Source organism: Aegilops tauschii, chromosome 3 (assembly GCF_002575655.3).
Source record: "Aegilops tauschii subsp. strangulata cultivar AL8/78 chromosome 3, Aet v6.0, whole genome shotgun sequence".
NCBI lineage: Eukaryota > Viridiplantae > Streptophyta > Magnoliopsida > Poales > Poaceae > Aegilops > Aegilops tauschii.
This window is the reverse complement of record NC_053037.3, coordinates 521687466-521701846: the sequence shown is the minus strand read 5'-3', so window position 1 is coordinate 521701846 and position 14381 is coordinate 521687466. Positions and strand designations below refer to the sequence as shown.

Genomic DNA, 14381 nt, shown 5'->3' with positions numbered 1-14381 from the left:
GATATGTTTCTCGTTTATGGAGGTGACAAAGAGCTCGTCGTAAATGGTTACGTCGATGCAAGCTTTGACACTGATCCGGATGACTCTAAGTCACAAACCGGATATGTATTTATATTGAACGGTGGAGCTGTAAGTTGGTGCAGTTCTAAGCAAAGCGTCGTGGCGGGATCTACGTGTGAAGTGGAGTACATAGCTGCTTCGACAGCAACAAATGAAGGAGTCTGTATGAAGGAGTTCATATCCGATCTAGGTGTCATACCTAGTTCATCGGGTCCAATGAAAATCTTTTGTGACAATACTGGTGCAATTGCCTTGGCAAAGGAATCTAGATTTCACAAGAGAACCAAGCACATCAAGAGACGCTTCAATTCCATCCACGATCAAGTCAAGGAGGGAGACGTAGAGATTTGCAAGATACATACGGATCTGAATGTTGCAGACCCGTTGACTAAGCCTCTCTCACGAGCAAAACATGATCAGTACCAAGACTCCATGGGTGTTAGAATCATTACTGTGTAATCTAGATTATTGACTCTAGTGCAAGTGGGAGACTGAAGGAAATATGCCCTAGAGGCAATAATAAAGTTGTTATTTATATTTCCTTATATCATGATAAATGTTTATTATTCATGCTAGAATTGTATTAACCGGAAACTTAGTACTTGTGTGAATACATAGACAAACAGAGTGTCACTAGTATGACTCTACTTGACTAGCTCGTTGAATCAAAGATGGTTAAGTTTCCTAGCCATAGACATGAGTTGTCATTTGATTAACGGGATCACATCATTAGAGAATGATGTGATTGACTTGACCCATCCGTTAGCTTAGCACGATGATCGTTTAGTTTGTTGCTACTGCTTTCTTCATAACTTATACATGTTCCTATGACTATGAGATTATGCAACTCCCGAATACCGGACGAACACTTTGTGTGCTATCAAACGTCACAATCTAATTGGGTGATTATAAAGATGCTCTACAGGTGTCTCCGATGGTGATTGTTGAGTTGGCATAGATCGAGATTAGGATTTGTCACTCCGATTGTCGGAGAGGTATCTCTAGGCCCTCTCGGTAATGCACATCACTATAAGCCTTGCAAGCAATGTGACTAATGAGTTAGTTGCAGGATGATGCATTACAGAATGAGTAAAGAGACTTGCCGATAACGAGATTGAACTAGGTATTGAGATACCGACGATCGATCTCAGGCAAGTAACATACCGATGACAAAGGGAACAACGTATGTTGTTATGTGGTTTGACCGATAAAGATCTTCGTAGAATATGTGGGAGCCAATATGAACATCCAGGTTCCGCTATTGGTTATTGACCGGAGATGAGTCGTAGTCATGTCTACATAGTTCTCGAACCCGTAGGGTCCGCACGCTTAACGTTCGATGACGATCAATATTATGAGTTTATGTGTTTTGATATACCGAAGGTAGTTCGAAGTTCCGGATGTGATCACGGACATGACGAGGAGTCTCGAAATGGTCGAGACATAAAGATCGATATATTGGAAGGCTATGTTTGGACACCGGAATGGTTCCGGATGAGTTCGGGCATTTTCCGGAGTACCGGGAGGTTACAGGAACCCCCCGGGGAGTCAATGGGCCTTATTGGGCCTTAGTGGAAGAGAGGAGGAGGCGGCCAGGTGGAGGGCGCCCCCCCAAGCCCAATCCGAATTGGGGTGGGGGCCGGCCCCCCTTTCCTTCTCCCTCTCTCCCTCTTCCTTCTTCTCCTACTCCTACTAGGAAGGGGGTAAACCTACTCCTAGTGGGAGTAGGACTCCCCCCCTTGGGCGCGCCCTATGAGGGTCGGCCCTCTCCTCCTCCTCCCCTCCTTTATATACGGGGGAGGGGGGCACCCCATAGACACACAAGTTGACAGTTGTCTTAGCCATGTGCGGTGCCCCCCTCCACATAATTCCACCTCGGTCATATCGTTGTAGTGCTTAGGCGAAGCCCTGCGTCGGTAACTTCATCAACACCGTCACCACGCCGTCATGTTGACGGAACTCTCCCTCGGCCTCAGCTGGATCAAGAGTACGAGGGACGTCACCGAGCTGAACGTGTGCAGATCGCGGAGGTGTCGTGCGTTCGGTACTTGATCGGTTGGATCGCGAAGACGTTCGACTACATCAACCGCGTTACTTAACGCTTCCGCTTTCGGTCTACGAGGGTACGTGGACACACTCTCCCCGCTCATTGTTATGCATCTCCTAGATAGATCTTGCGTGATCGTAGGTATTTTTTTTGAAATACTGCGTTCCCTAACAACCACTAGACGCGTAGTGCCGTGCAGCGGAAGAAGAGTTGGGGCAGCGCGTCCGCGTGGATCGTATCCTCCTCGTCCGATCTCCCTCAAACAGCCGGTCGTCTGATCCCACGTACAAGTTCGCCGGAGCGGCGCAGGTGCACCGCCTCTAACGATATCCGCACGTGCAGGAGGAACACCGTGCGGCGGACTGCTAGGTCCGATCACACAGTCGGCGGCGAGTGGAGGTGTCTATTCGCAACACATGCAAACCCTAGTGACAGCGCCGAAGCGACCAACTCAATAAGTGTGCCGCACCTCCACTATATGTAGGCATCTGTCGCGGGCTCAACTCTTGGGCCTCACACAGATCCTAAAGCCCACAAGTCTACTCGGCCACAATCCGAATACAGCTCGGATCACATCCGACCAGTGTCCTCGGATCCGACCTCGTAGGTTCCTTCCCTTAAGCGCGCGACCCCTTAGGTTCAAGTCGGCTTGGTCGCAGTTCGTATCACCTCCGAACTGCACGGTTGGTAGCGGCCTCTAGCAAGGCATGCCGAACACCAAGCAGACTATGAAGCTGGTTAGGCGAACCTGTACAACATGTCACACTTCTGTTCCCTTTGCCACATGATATATGTTGTCGGGCTCAAGGCGAGACTGTCATCCTTGTGCTAGCCCAACCTCTTTCTCGTTCCAGTGATGCCGACCACAAATTGGATTATCTCATAATCCTTGTCGCCTGGCCATGCTTATGTTGGTCAGATCACACGAGGGGCCCAGAGTATATCTCTACTGATCGGAGGGGAAAATCCCATCTTGCTCGACCATGTCTCGCAGCATGGGTCTGGACAATCCCGAAACCTACCTTTGTAACTACCCAGTCACGAAGTAGCATTTGGTTGGCCCAAAGCAAGTCTGTCTCCATCCAGAGTACATGTGCTAGCTCAGGTCTTAGGACATAGAATGTATGTTGTACTAGAGACTCACAGATGACATATCGTTGCGTCTCATAGTTGGGTCTGTCCGACTCGGACCTTATCTTGACTCGGATCCAACTACGTCGAATCCGACCAGACCTTTCCAAGTCCATATTATCCGTTTAGCATCCAATGCTCCATGGCTAGTGAGACCAAGCCATCGACCGTGTCATATGCTAGTCTAGTCGGCTGCGCGTCCACACAGCCCTTTCGACTAGGGACCTTTTAGGACAGTCATCATACAATGCATAGTCCCACAAACAAGTCGCGTACTTGCTGATACACATCATTGATAATGTCCAAGGACTATCTTTATTCATAAACACATAGGAAATATCATCATACATGATTGCCTCTAGGGCATATCTCCAACACATGCGAGCCGGAGTAGGCTTGTGCATCACCCATAACCGTGGAGGGTCTCCTTTCACTGGTCCGGTCTCTTGCTCTCAATGATGCCATGGTTGCTAACCATCTTCAGGGAAATTTTGCTTGGACCAAATTGCCCTTGTCCACTCTCTCCTCTTTGCAGATGATCTTCTAGTTTGTGGGTAAGCCACTACTCAGGAGGCTAACATTATGGCCCAAATTATTCAACATTTTTATGCCATTTCAAGTCAAATTCCAAACTGGTCCAAATTTGTAATTAGTTTTAGTACCCGTGTTAATCGAGTTGTTATTGTTGACATTAAGAGCATTTTCATAGTTCCTGATATTAATAAAAACTTTACTCATTTGGGGCACCCTATCCTTCTCCCTGCTAAAAACAGAGTTCGTGCATATAACTTTGTTCTTGATTTTTTTGGCAAAGATTTCTACTTAAATGGCAATATGCTTTCACATGTAGCTAGTATGGAACTCATAAATTTGTTTGTTTTTTCCTCCAGCCCCGTCTACTATATGTTAAACATTTTGTTCACTAAAAAAGTTCTTGCCAAGCTCACTACTATTATTAAGAACTTTCGGTGGACATGAATCAGGGAAAGCAATTCGACCAGAAGTATTTTGTTTTAGAGCATGAAGGATATTTGCACCTCTAAGCAAGAAGGGGATGGGTATTAGGAATCTCCAAGCCATTGATGAAGGTCTCATTCTTGTTGCTGCTTGAAGACCTTCTAGCTCTCTCAGTTCCCATTAGTATCTTGTCCTCAAATCCAAAAAAATTGTTGAATTCATTCATTTGGACAACCATTTCCACTACGCAAAAAATTGTCGTCTGGTCTTTCGTTCTCAAAACGATGTACTCCCTCCGTCCAAAAAAACTTGTCAGACAAATGGATAAAAATGGATGTATCTATAACTAAAATACGTCTAGATACATTCATTTTTCCGACAAGTATTTCCGCACAAAGGGAGTATAAATTAATAGCTCATTCCTTCTACCAAATTACTTAAGGGAATATATCTCTTTGGAGTAATCCTTAGTGTTCATCCTGGGCAACTTTTCGTAGCCATCTCATCATTCAGTCCCCTGACTTCATTTATCCTACTCAGGTCAAGTATCTTTGGCTCCCAGGACATTTTTCCTCAAACAACAATCTTATCACACTCTTGTTTCAAGAACCATTGGCCTCTACCATTATGCAATCCACTATTATTCAAGATGGTTGCCGTAATATTCTTTTCTGGGATCTTACTCGAAAAGGGAATGCACTTCCAAGTCCACTTACAAATTATGCTTGCAGGATATTCACAACCATCCGAGGAATAATCCTACACAGATTTCTTTGCAGGTTAACGAACTTCTTAAACAGGTCTGGAAGCAGAAGATGATGGCACCTCAAGTCTAAACTTTTGCTTGGAGGCTTCTTCAAGAAGCACTTTCCCACAGGTTTGAGAGATGGCCGTTTTTCTGTTCACATGTCTAAATTGTGTTGTAAATGTGGTAAAGATGAAAAATAAAATGCATCTTTTCTTTCTTTGTGATTTTGCTAGAGTAGCTTGGTTTGGTCATCTTTGGTACATTAAATCCAATCTTTTGGTTCAAAACCATTCCACCGTGCAAAGTGTTATTCTTAGCATGCTTAATATGAAGCACCCACATGCTTCGATACACAACATTTTAAAATTTATGTGGCGCATTTGGAAATCTAGGATTGATTGTCTCTTTGCTAGTTGCAACTCTCTCCCTAGTCACATGGCAAAAAATGCTTTGACTGACTAAATAGCGCTTTACTACATACTTTTGATCTAGAGCTGGTTGTTAATCGTGCTTATAAACAGGTGGTAAACAATGAAATGCCTACACAAAGCCGTACCCTCATGACTATTTTTGCTCCGATGCGACTTTTAAAAGTATAAAAAATTACATGTCTACTCCATGAAACATCTGCCTACAGATATTGGAGTTTTTCTTAAAAAAATTCTGAGTCAAACAAAAGTAAACGTGCAGATTCAAGTCTATGCTCCGATCACTAACTCGCCTCTACAAGAAGAAGCTCTTGCTCTTCTTATTGCAGCCCAGGTCGCCCATCGGCTTCAGATTTCTCAGCCTACATTTCCCGCAGATTGCCTCTACTTAGCTAAAGCGCGACAGATACAAGCATTTCGGCTGCTTCTACTCCTTGGACCATCATGAATACTCTTGCTGATTTCTTCTCCTTTACTCAAGATCTCCAAGCACAGGTGTATCACATATCGAGAGATTAATGACATATCTCATAACGTTGCTCACCAGGTTCTAAGGAGTGCTTCATAACCTGATATTAGTTGTTGGACGCCGATAACTGCCACACGTGTGGGCGTTAAGGAATCTGCCCACACGTTCTGTGTGCTGCCTAAGAGGACCAACCCACACGTCTGTGTGTGGGCAAAACAACTAGCGCCCACACGCCTTTTTTTTCCCTCCCGGTCCCTCTTACACACGTGCGTGTGGGCGAAATAGATAACGCCCACACGCCCGGTACGTCAGGCCTCGTACCTCGTGGTCCCGCACGCCCCACGTGACACTTTACCGCGCGCCCCGCAGTTGCCATGGGCCGGACCCTTGTCCATGTCGTTTAAGTGCAGTTGCCATGTCGGACAACTACAGTTGCCATGTCGGACAACTACAGTTGCCATGTCTGCTCAACTGCAGTTGCCATCTCAGGTCACAGTTTCAGATTGCCTTTTTTGGACAACTACAGCTGTTGCCATGTGTGGTCTGGTCTACTGCAGTTGCCATGATTTCAAAACTTTAGGACTTGCCACCTACTAACACTAGGCAGTTGCCATGTAGCGCTACAAAAAAAGGCATGGAAAAAAACATGTTCGGGTAAAAGAGAGAGTTGCCATGTGCTCACAAGCACGCTAGGGCAGTTGCCATTTAAAAAGAAAGAGTTGCCATCTGCTTACGTGCACGCTAGGGCAGTTTGTCATGTACCATGCAAAACATATGGCAACTGACATGTTCGGTAAAAAAAAGAGAGAGTTGCCATCTGCTTGCAATCACACTAGGGCAGTTGCCATGTACACTGCAAAACGCATGGCAACTGGCAGCTTGGGTGTGGGAGAGGAGGCGGGCGTGTGAGCGAGATGGCAAACGCCCACACACCAGCCCTCGTGCGTGACTGAAAACTGGTGTGTGGGCGAACTGCTAAACGCCCACACACCGGCCCCTCCGTGTGGTAAAACGGATGTGTGGGCGACCTCTCTCACACACCATACACGCGAGTTGTCCTACGTGGCATACAAAATCAGCTAATTCGTGTCAAGATTCGTGCAGAAGTTACTGGACGATGATGGAGGCGTGTGGGTGAGTTGGCTAACGCCCACATGTGTGGGCGTTACACTTTTCGTAGTTGTTTTGCCTAAGTAGCTCACCAAAACTTGTCTTACCCTATAGTTTATCTTCTTTCTAATTTTATTTTTCAGGGCTATGTACTTTTTGTTGTAAGATGCCTACCGAGTTGAATAAAATTTGGTGTTTTGTGCGACTTTCTCTGTTAATATTTTATTATTTGGAAAGGGACGAAGATTGACACACTCTCAGAACAATGTAGCGGGGCCATCATTGTTCAGACTTCCGAATGCATTATACTACGTATATATGTCTGGATTCAAAACCTGAAACAGGAAATAAATCTGAATTTGATCAGACCAGGACACCGTACGATTTTCTGCGAAAAAGAATCCCAATGAGAAGGAAAAGGAGCGGTTTACTAAATAAGAACAGAAAGGGGGACGGATTTGTGAAAAATAAACAACTTGTCGCCCTGGGGGTTTTCCTCGCAGCCTCCGCCCTCCTCGTGAGCCATCTCCCCCCGACCTCCCGATGCCGCCCAAATCTAAGGCCGCGGCCGCCGCCGCCGCCGAGCCGGTCTCCGTGGAGGACCTCTTCACGGCGCTCCACCGCCACATCGAGGCCGGCGAGTTCCCCCAGGCGGTCAAGGTCGCCGACCAAGGTCAGGCACCAAACCTCCCCCCTCCCCCTCTCTGCCCTACGCGCCCCCGGTGTTCTGCCCTACTCAGCACTGATACATACACGCCTGCAATTCTGCAGTTCTCGCGGCGTCTCCGGGCGACGAGGACGCGGTGCGATGCAAGGTTGTGGCGCACATCAAGTCCGACGCGACGGACAAGGCGCTCGCGGCCATCCGCGCCGCCGAGCGCCTCCCCATCGATCTCAGCTACTACAAGGTGACGCGAGCTGATCCTCTCTCTCCCGTGGTAGTTGCGCTGGATCTGTTTGTGTGGGGACTTGGTTTCGTGACTGCGTGGATCGGTAGTAGGCTGCGGTTTTAGGATCTAGTACTAGTAGTAGCCAGATCCGTTTGTGCTTATGCCCGAAGGTAAAATCTGGCGATCTGGGTGAGTAAACGGAAAGTTTGTGAAGCAATTCACCTTTGAAGCTTCCAGTGTCAAATTTAGTTCAGCCTTATGCTGTCAACTCTGCATATGAAGTATTTTCTTGGAGAACAACATTGCATAGCAAAAGTGTGCCATCGAGATTTGTATTGCGGCATGATTGTGGGCTTGTTTCGTACTACTTTTTCTTAGAGAAAATTGTTTCATACTACTGACCAAATCCACGTGCACTTGTTCACTTGCAATGCATACTATTCCAGGGGAGGGAAGGGAAAGTTTTGTGAAAGGTTGATTGGGGTATGGCAAGAACCTATGGCACTGCAAGCTAAATATGTGTGCTGAAGCATTTTTTCCATTATGCTTCTCTTAACTTCAGTTTAGAATTTGAGGTTCCAATGAGTACAAAATGTCCATCATTGCATGAGCCTTTATACAATTCTCTTTTCTTTGTCTGTTCTGACACTGAGCAGCTGTAACTATTTCTCAGGTCAGACTGTTATGCTAAACACGGTCTTTGGCACCTTAATTGATAATAATTGCCATCCACTTTTCAAATCTTGACATGGTCACCTCTTTTGATTTCTTGTATGGCTTTATGATCTACCATACTTTGTGTGAAGAATTAGGTGACGATGTTTTATTCACCAATGAATGCAGCCTAGTTGATAGCTAGTTTGGCAAAGTGTTTTATTATTCACCAAATTTTTAGAGTAGATAGAAGTAGAATTGTCGATGAACTAAGATTGTATTCGATTCTCAATTTAGTGCTGATCTTTGTCATTGGGATCCTTACTTTCCATACTTTGTGTGAAGCATTAGGTGACGATGTTTTATTCACCAATGAATGCAGCCTAGTTGATGGCTAGTTTGATAAAGTGTTTTATTCACCTATTTTGTAGAGTAGATAGAAGTAGAGTTGTCGATGAACTAAGATTGTATTCGACTCTCAATGAACTGCTGATCTTTGACATTGGGATCCTTACTTTCCTATTGTTTTTTTCTTATTTGAATTGTTCTATACATTTCGAAGACTGAGGACATTATATTCACTGGCTATAAAATAATAATATGTGCAAATGTGCTTAGTACTACTTCTATATCTATGTTCAGGCATACTGCTACTACAGGCAAAACAAATTGCAAGAAGCTCTGGATATATTGAATGGTCAAGAAGAAACAGCTGCTGTTCTCCAGCTGGAATCCCAGATCTATTACCGATTAGGAAGAATGAATGATTGCATGAGTAGCTATGAGAAGCTCCAGAAGTTCAAGGTTGACTCAATAGATCTAAAGATAAATATCATCGCTGCTCTAGTTGCTGGTGGAAGGGCTTCTGAAGTACAGGTAGCCATGAAGGCGCAAAAGGTTGATCTTACCACTAGAGCACTCAGAGATACAAGGAGCTTCGAGCTTGCATATAATTCAGCTTGCACCTTGATAGAAAATAAGAAGTATTCAGAAGCTAAAGAGCAGCTGGACTTGGCGAAAAGGTAAATTTTCTGGTGAACTATTCGCTCACTGAAATGATAATCCAGTGAACACCAATTCTCCGGTAATATTAGAGGCTTGGCAATCATGAAATATTTTATTATTAGGTCATAGTTCCAAGTTGTTTCACTCTTTCCCATAATCTTAGGTTTCTATTTATGGATAGACCACTCAACTAAGAAAGTTATGCAACGCCATTGGCCAGTCTATTAAGCTCCTACAGTTAGCTATACTTTAATTTCTTATTTTATTTGCAGAATCGGGAAAGAGGAGCTTATGGTGGAAGATTACGCAGAAGATGAGATTGAGTATGAATTAGCTCCTGTGTCTGTTCAACTTGCTTATGTACAGCAGGTACCTAAATCTGGTTCAGTTCTCTCTATTCCGAACTTTATTGAATCGTATTAACGTCTTATCTTATTTTGAGCTACAAGTACTTAACTTCCCTGTTTGTATTTTCAGCTACAAGGACAGACTCAAGAAGCCATGGAAACCTATGCCAATATGATAAACAAGAAATCAGGAGACCCCTCATCACTTGCCGTGGCAACAACCAACCTTATTTCAATAAAAGGTACAAAGGATGTTGCTGACGGCCTGAGGAAACTTGACCGGCTTGTCGAGAAGTCGACGGCGCCGAACCAGCTGCAACTGATCGAGAGCCTTGAATTCAAGTTATCTTCAAGGCAAAAAGAAGCCCTATACTCTGCTCGTGTTCTTTTGCTCCTCCATGCAAATAAAATTGATCAGGTTTGCATATTTGATCCATTTCCTGTTTACCTATTTCTGTATTAAATTTAATGTTTGTTTTCATCTATTCTAACTTTTATTTGCTGTACTTGTGAGACATTTATATTTTCTTTCAGTGAGCTCATGTTGAATTTTAGCTATAGTGGCATGAGTCACATTGATTGTAGTTGGGGAACCAGTGAGAAATAATTTTTTCACTGAAAACTAGTGGAAAGGTCTGCTTGATTGGTTAAATCAACATCATTGGCCTCACTTAACCTTTTAGTAAGGAGGGAATTGCACAGGGGATCCTAGGTGCTGCACCCCTCTACATCTCCACCATGCACCTGCATTTAGATTCGAAATGTATAGTACGCGTGTTGTGTATAGTTCTCCGTATCACTTAATTGTAGCAAACATATCTCCGTGTATATGCATGTCCTTTTTGCAGCGTCGGTCCCACCAGTGGGATAGATGCTGTTCTGTGCTCCCACCCAGATCTTCTCTGCTTAATACATAGTTAACGGTTAATCTGATGTGAGGTTAGCGTTCCAGGTAGCACCAAAGTACTGGTCTGTGCTGTAATCCTGTCCCCCCCTAATATATATGTGCTTTTTGATTGTGATATTTGATTTTTCTATATTTTTGCACTGGATTGTTATCTTATCTGCCAGCTCACATGTTATGTTCTTGTTAGAAAAAGTGAATTTTCATTCAAATCTGTGTGCCCAACTTCTCTGGACAGTTATCCATGCTCCCATGTTAGCTGCAAATTAATACTCCTGTCATCCTTCCTGTCTGCTAATACATCAATGGATTTACTGTCACATGCCTGGGATTTTCGACATACATTAATCCTGCTAAATGTTATAATCGTCGCCACCTGGTCATCTTCAGCTTATTTCACATCTTACCTACATTTCTTTTCTCCATTATGTTTTGTTCTCTGCAATCTTGCAACCAACTTTTGTTTTAACTACAACTTGCATCCAACTTGCTTTTCTAACTGAATTATGCTCCCAAGTTTTCTATGAATTAACATTCTCGTCTCAAATCATAACTGCTTCCTAAAAATGAGTTATGTTGTTTTCTTTTCCAGTTCACTCCCATAAATGAATGTTGAGCACAACGTGCCCGAATCCCAGAGACACACTCTCTGCACCATCTGCCACCTGCAAGCCCCACACCCTTGTATTTAACTACACCGTGCTGCTCCTCCTCATTTCAAGCCACTCCATCTCCTTCCTCTTAACATATGAACCAACTGTTATCATCCGTTCTTAGTAGTCTAATCATTGAAGGGCACTCTGTACGAATAGATGATGTGTTTTGTTTAATTGGCTTACCCTGATAACACGAAAACGGAAACTTTCTCAAAATACTGAAACAATATATACAACTCCGTCATTAGAAAAATATAAATTGAAATGAGGAGAAATGTGAAACAAAAATGTACTCACATCGCAGTTGCATAGGAATTCTTTCATTGATTTCACACCCTTAACATTGTTCCTGCTCTTACCATACCTGATACCAAAACCACACTCCCAGGAGTGCAGATTGTAGAAATCATAAGGTTCCAAAATTGAATCAAATGTAAGTCCAATTGCAGGAGCAACAACAGCTTTAGTTTTCCTTTCAGCAAATCCACGAAAAGCACTCTCTAAGGCAGTGATCCGTTCGCACTGGCTGCCCTTTCATCCAGCTTTGCTCCATGCCTTTGCCTGTTAAAGTCTTACACATTAAACAACCTGATAGCTTTACGTAATTCCTACCTTTTACTAGTTACAACAATCTTGTTAATATGCCACTAGAAATACAGCAACGACAAATGAATATTAATAATTGGAACAAGTAATATTACCTTCGAACCCAACCGTTTTTCTCTCTTTCTACATCCATGAGATTGGCCCTCCTAGTGCCATCAGCGTCCGAATTGATATCATGGTTTCTCTAAATCTAATCTGGTGCTGTTGTTAGAGGATATCGCATCACCATCTTCATGCAGCACATCTTCTTCCTCATGCACAGGACGCAGAGGAGTCCTCCAAAGACCCAAAACCAGTAGATTTGTCCAAAGGAACAATTGATCTGAAGAAATAGCAATCTTGAAGACTACTGCTTTGTTCAAATCATGGGGAGACTATTACTAATTCTGTACAAATCTAAACTGAAAAAATTGAGATAGGATACCAGTAGAGATTAGTTCGAAAACAACTGCCTATTCTAATACGTAGCAGTGTCTCCCATTAGCCCGACTCCACAGCAACTTCACTTCTTTCTAGATTTCTTGCCTGGATCTGTCCGGTTGATACGAGGAGTGGTCTCAACTGAAATCAAGCGACGCGAAATAAATGTTCTGTCCTAGACTGTACTAAAAGTACAGCTAACATTTAATAATGGCCCCATCTCAGCACGTATCTAACGATTGTATTTACCCGGTATGTGAGCATAAAGATGATTTATAACAATTAATGTGATCTGCCTATAGTAACGAATGCTGATGATATCAGGGGGGACAACACCTCAGCCACAAATCCTCGTCCTATTCTTACAATGTTTCATTCTGCTTAGTAACTGCACATGTTTGCATCTATTCGTGTGATTGGCTTGCAGAGGTTATCAAGTAACATAATGAAACCATTTAATGGTAACATAATGAAACCATTTAATATGAAAATTCTCATCTTATGGCAGGCTCCTTTCATTCATGCGTATTTGGACACATACATCCATTTGACATATTGTGGCTAATTTCATTATATTTCTGAGCCTAGCCTAGTGACCTATTACGTATTTATTTTTGTTTCGTTGTACATACTGACATATAGTGAGTGTGTTGTATATTTCAGGCACAAGAGTTGGTCAGTGGGCTGCTTGGTATGTTTCGAGACAGTGTGTTTCCTGTTTTACTTCAAGCTGCAGTTCATGTGAGAGAAAAGAAGGTCCCGAAAGCTGAAGAAGTTCTAAGTCGGTATGCTGAGAAGCATCCTGATAATTCTAAAGGAGTCCTCCTTGCACTTGCCCAGATTGCTGCCAATGCCAACCATTTTCAGATTGCTGCTGATTCGCTATCAAAGATATCTGACATCCAGCACATGCCTGCTACGGTTGCTACACTGGTAGCTCTAAAAGAGCGTCTAAATGACTCTAATGGCGCTGCTTCTGTGCTTGATTCTGCTATCAAGTGGTGGAAAAACGCCATGACTGAAGATAACAAGTTGGATATGTTCATGCGGGAGGCTGCTACATTTAAGCTCAACCATGGGCGTGATGAAGAGGCCTGTCAGCTGTACGAGGAACTTGTGAAGAGCTATGGAAGCACCGAAGCGTTGGCTGGGCTGGTAGCAACGTCCGCATGCACTGACCTTGCGAAAGCTGAGCAATATGAGAAGCAGCTGAAACCGTTGCCGGGTCTTCAGGGAATTGACGTAAAGAGCCTGGAGAAGACATCTGGTGCAAGGCATGTAGAGCAAGCCATGAAGGTTGATGCTCCCGAGGAAGTGAAGAAGCAAAAGGCTAAGAAGAGGAAGAGGAAGCCTAAATATCCGAAGGGATATGATCCAGCGAACCCAGGGCCACCCCCAGATCCCGAGAGATGGCTGCCCAAGAGGGAGAGGTCGACCTACCGTCCGAAGAGGAAGGATAAGAGGGCTCAGGTCAGAGGTGCTCAAGGCTCTGTGAGTAGAGAGAAGCATGATGCATCTGCTGCCAATGCCAGCGCCACCTCTTCGAAACCCACCACCTCGGCCAAGGCTCCAGAACCACCAAAGGGTTCCAACAAGTCCCGGAAGAAAAAGTCGAGGTCTTAGGCGACAAAGTTGTTATGTCACAAATTAACAGTATACAAAGGACACTGTCCATTTTAGTATCTTGACTTGATTTTTTTGTGTTATCTGCATTGGATTGCCCTGCGCTGTGCTTTTAGAACCATGTTTATGGTGACTTGAGATTCTAGACTTGTTGCAAATTTTGTTAAGGCTGTCTGACTTATCTGGTTGAAATTCCATTCTTTCCATACTATAATAACTTTCTTTGCAATTTTATGGGCGCTCCCTCCGCTCGGCATTGATCTAGTGGCAGAGGCGCAATGCTCTCTCCGATCTGGCCTCCCCTGCAACCGGCCTCTATCTTAGTC

The 14381-nt window shown here is 44.0% G+C and overlaps 1 protein-coding gene across 1 annotated transcript; it reads left to right on the top strand.

Annotated features, from left to right (window-relative positions):
- The first annotated feature begins 7409 nt into the window (after window positions 1-7409).
- Window positions 7410-14272, top strand: LOC109780770 (uncharacterized). Its single transcript, XM_020339351.4, has 6 exons — window positions 7410-7623; window positions 7722-7858; window positions 9137-9516; window positions 9772-9868; window positions 9977-10264; window positions 13096-14272. Exons 1-6 carry the CDS (start codon window positions 7494-7496, stop codon window positions 14053-14055), a joined length of 1992 nt encoding a protein of 663 aa, XP_020194940.1. The 5' UTR covers window positions 7410-7493; the 3' UTR covers window positions 14056-14272.
- Window positions 14273-14381: the final 109 nt, after the last annotated feature.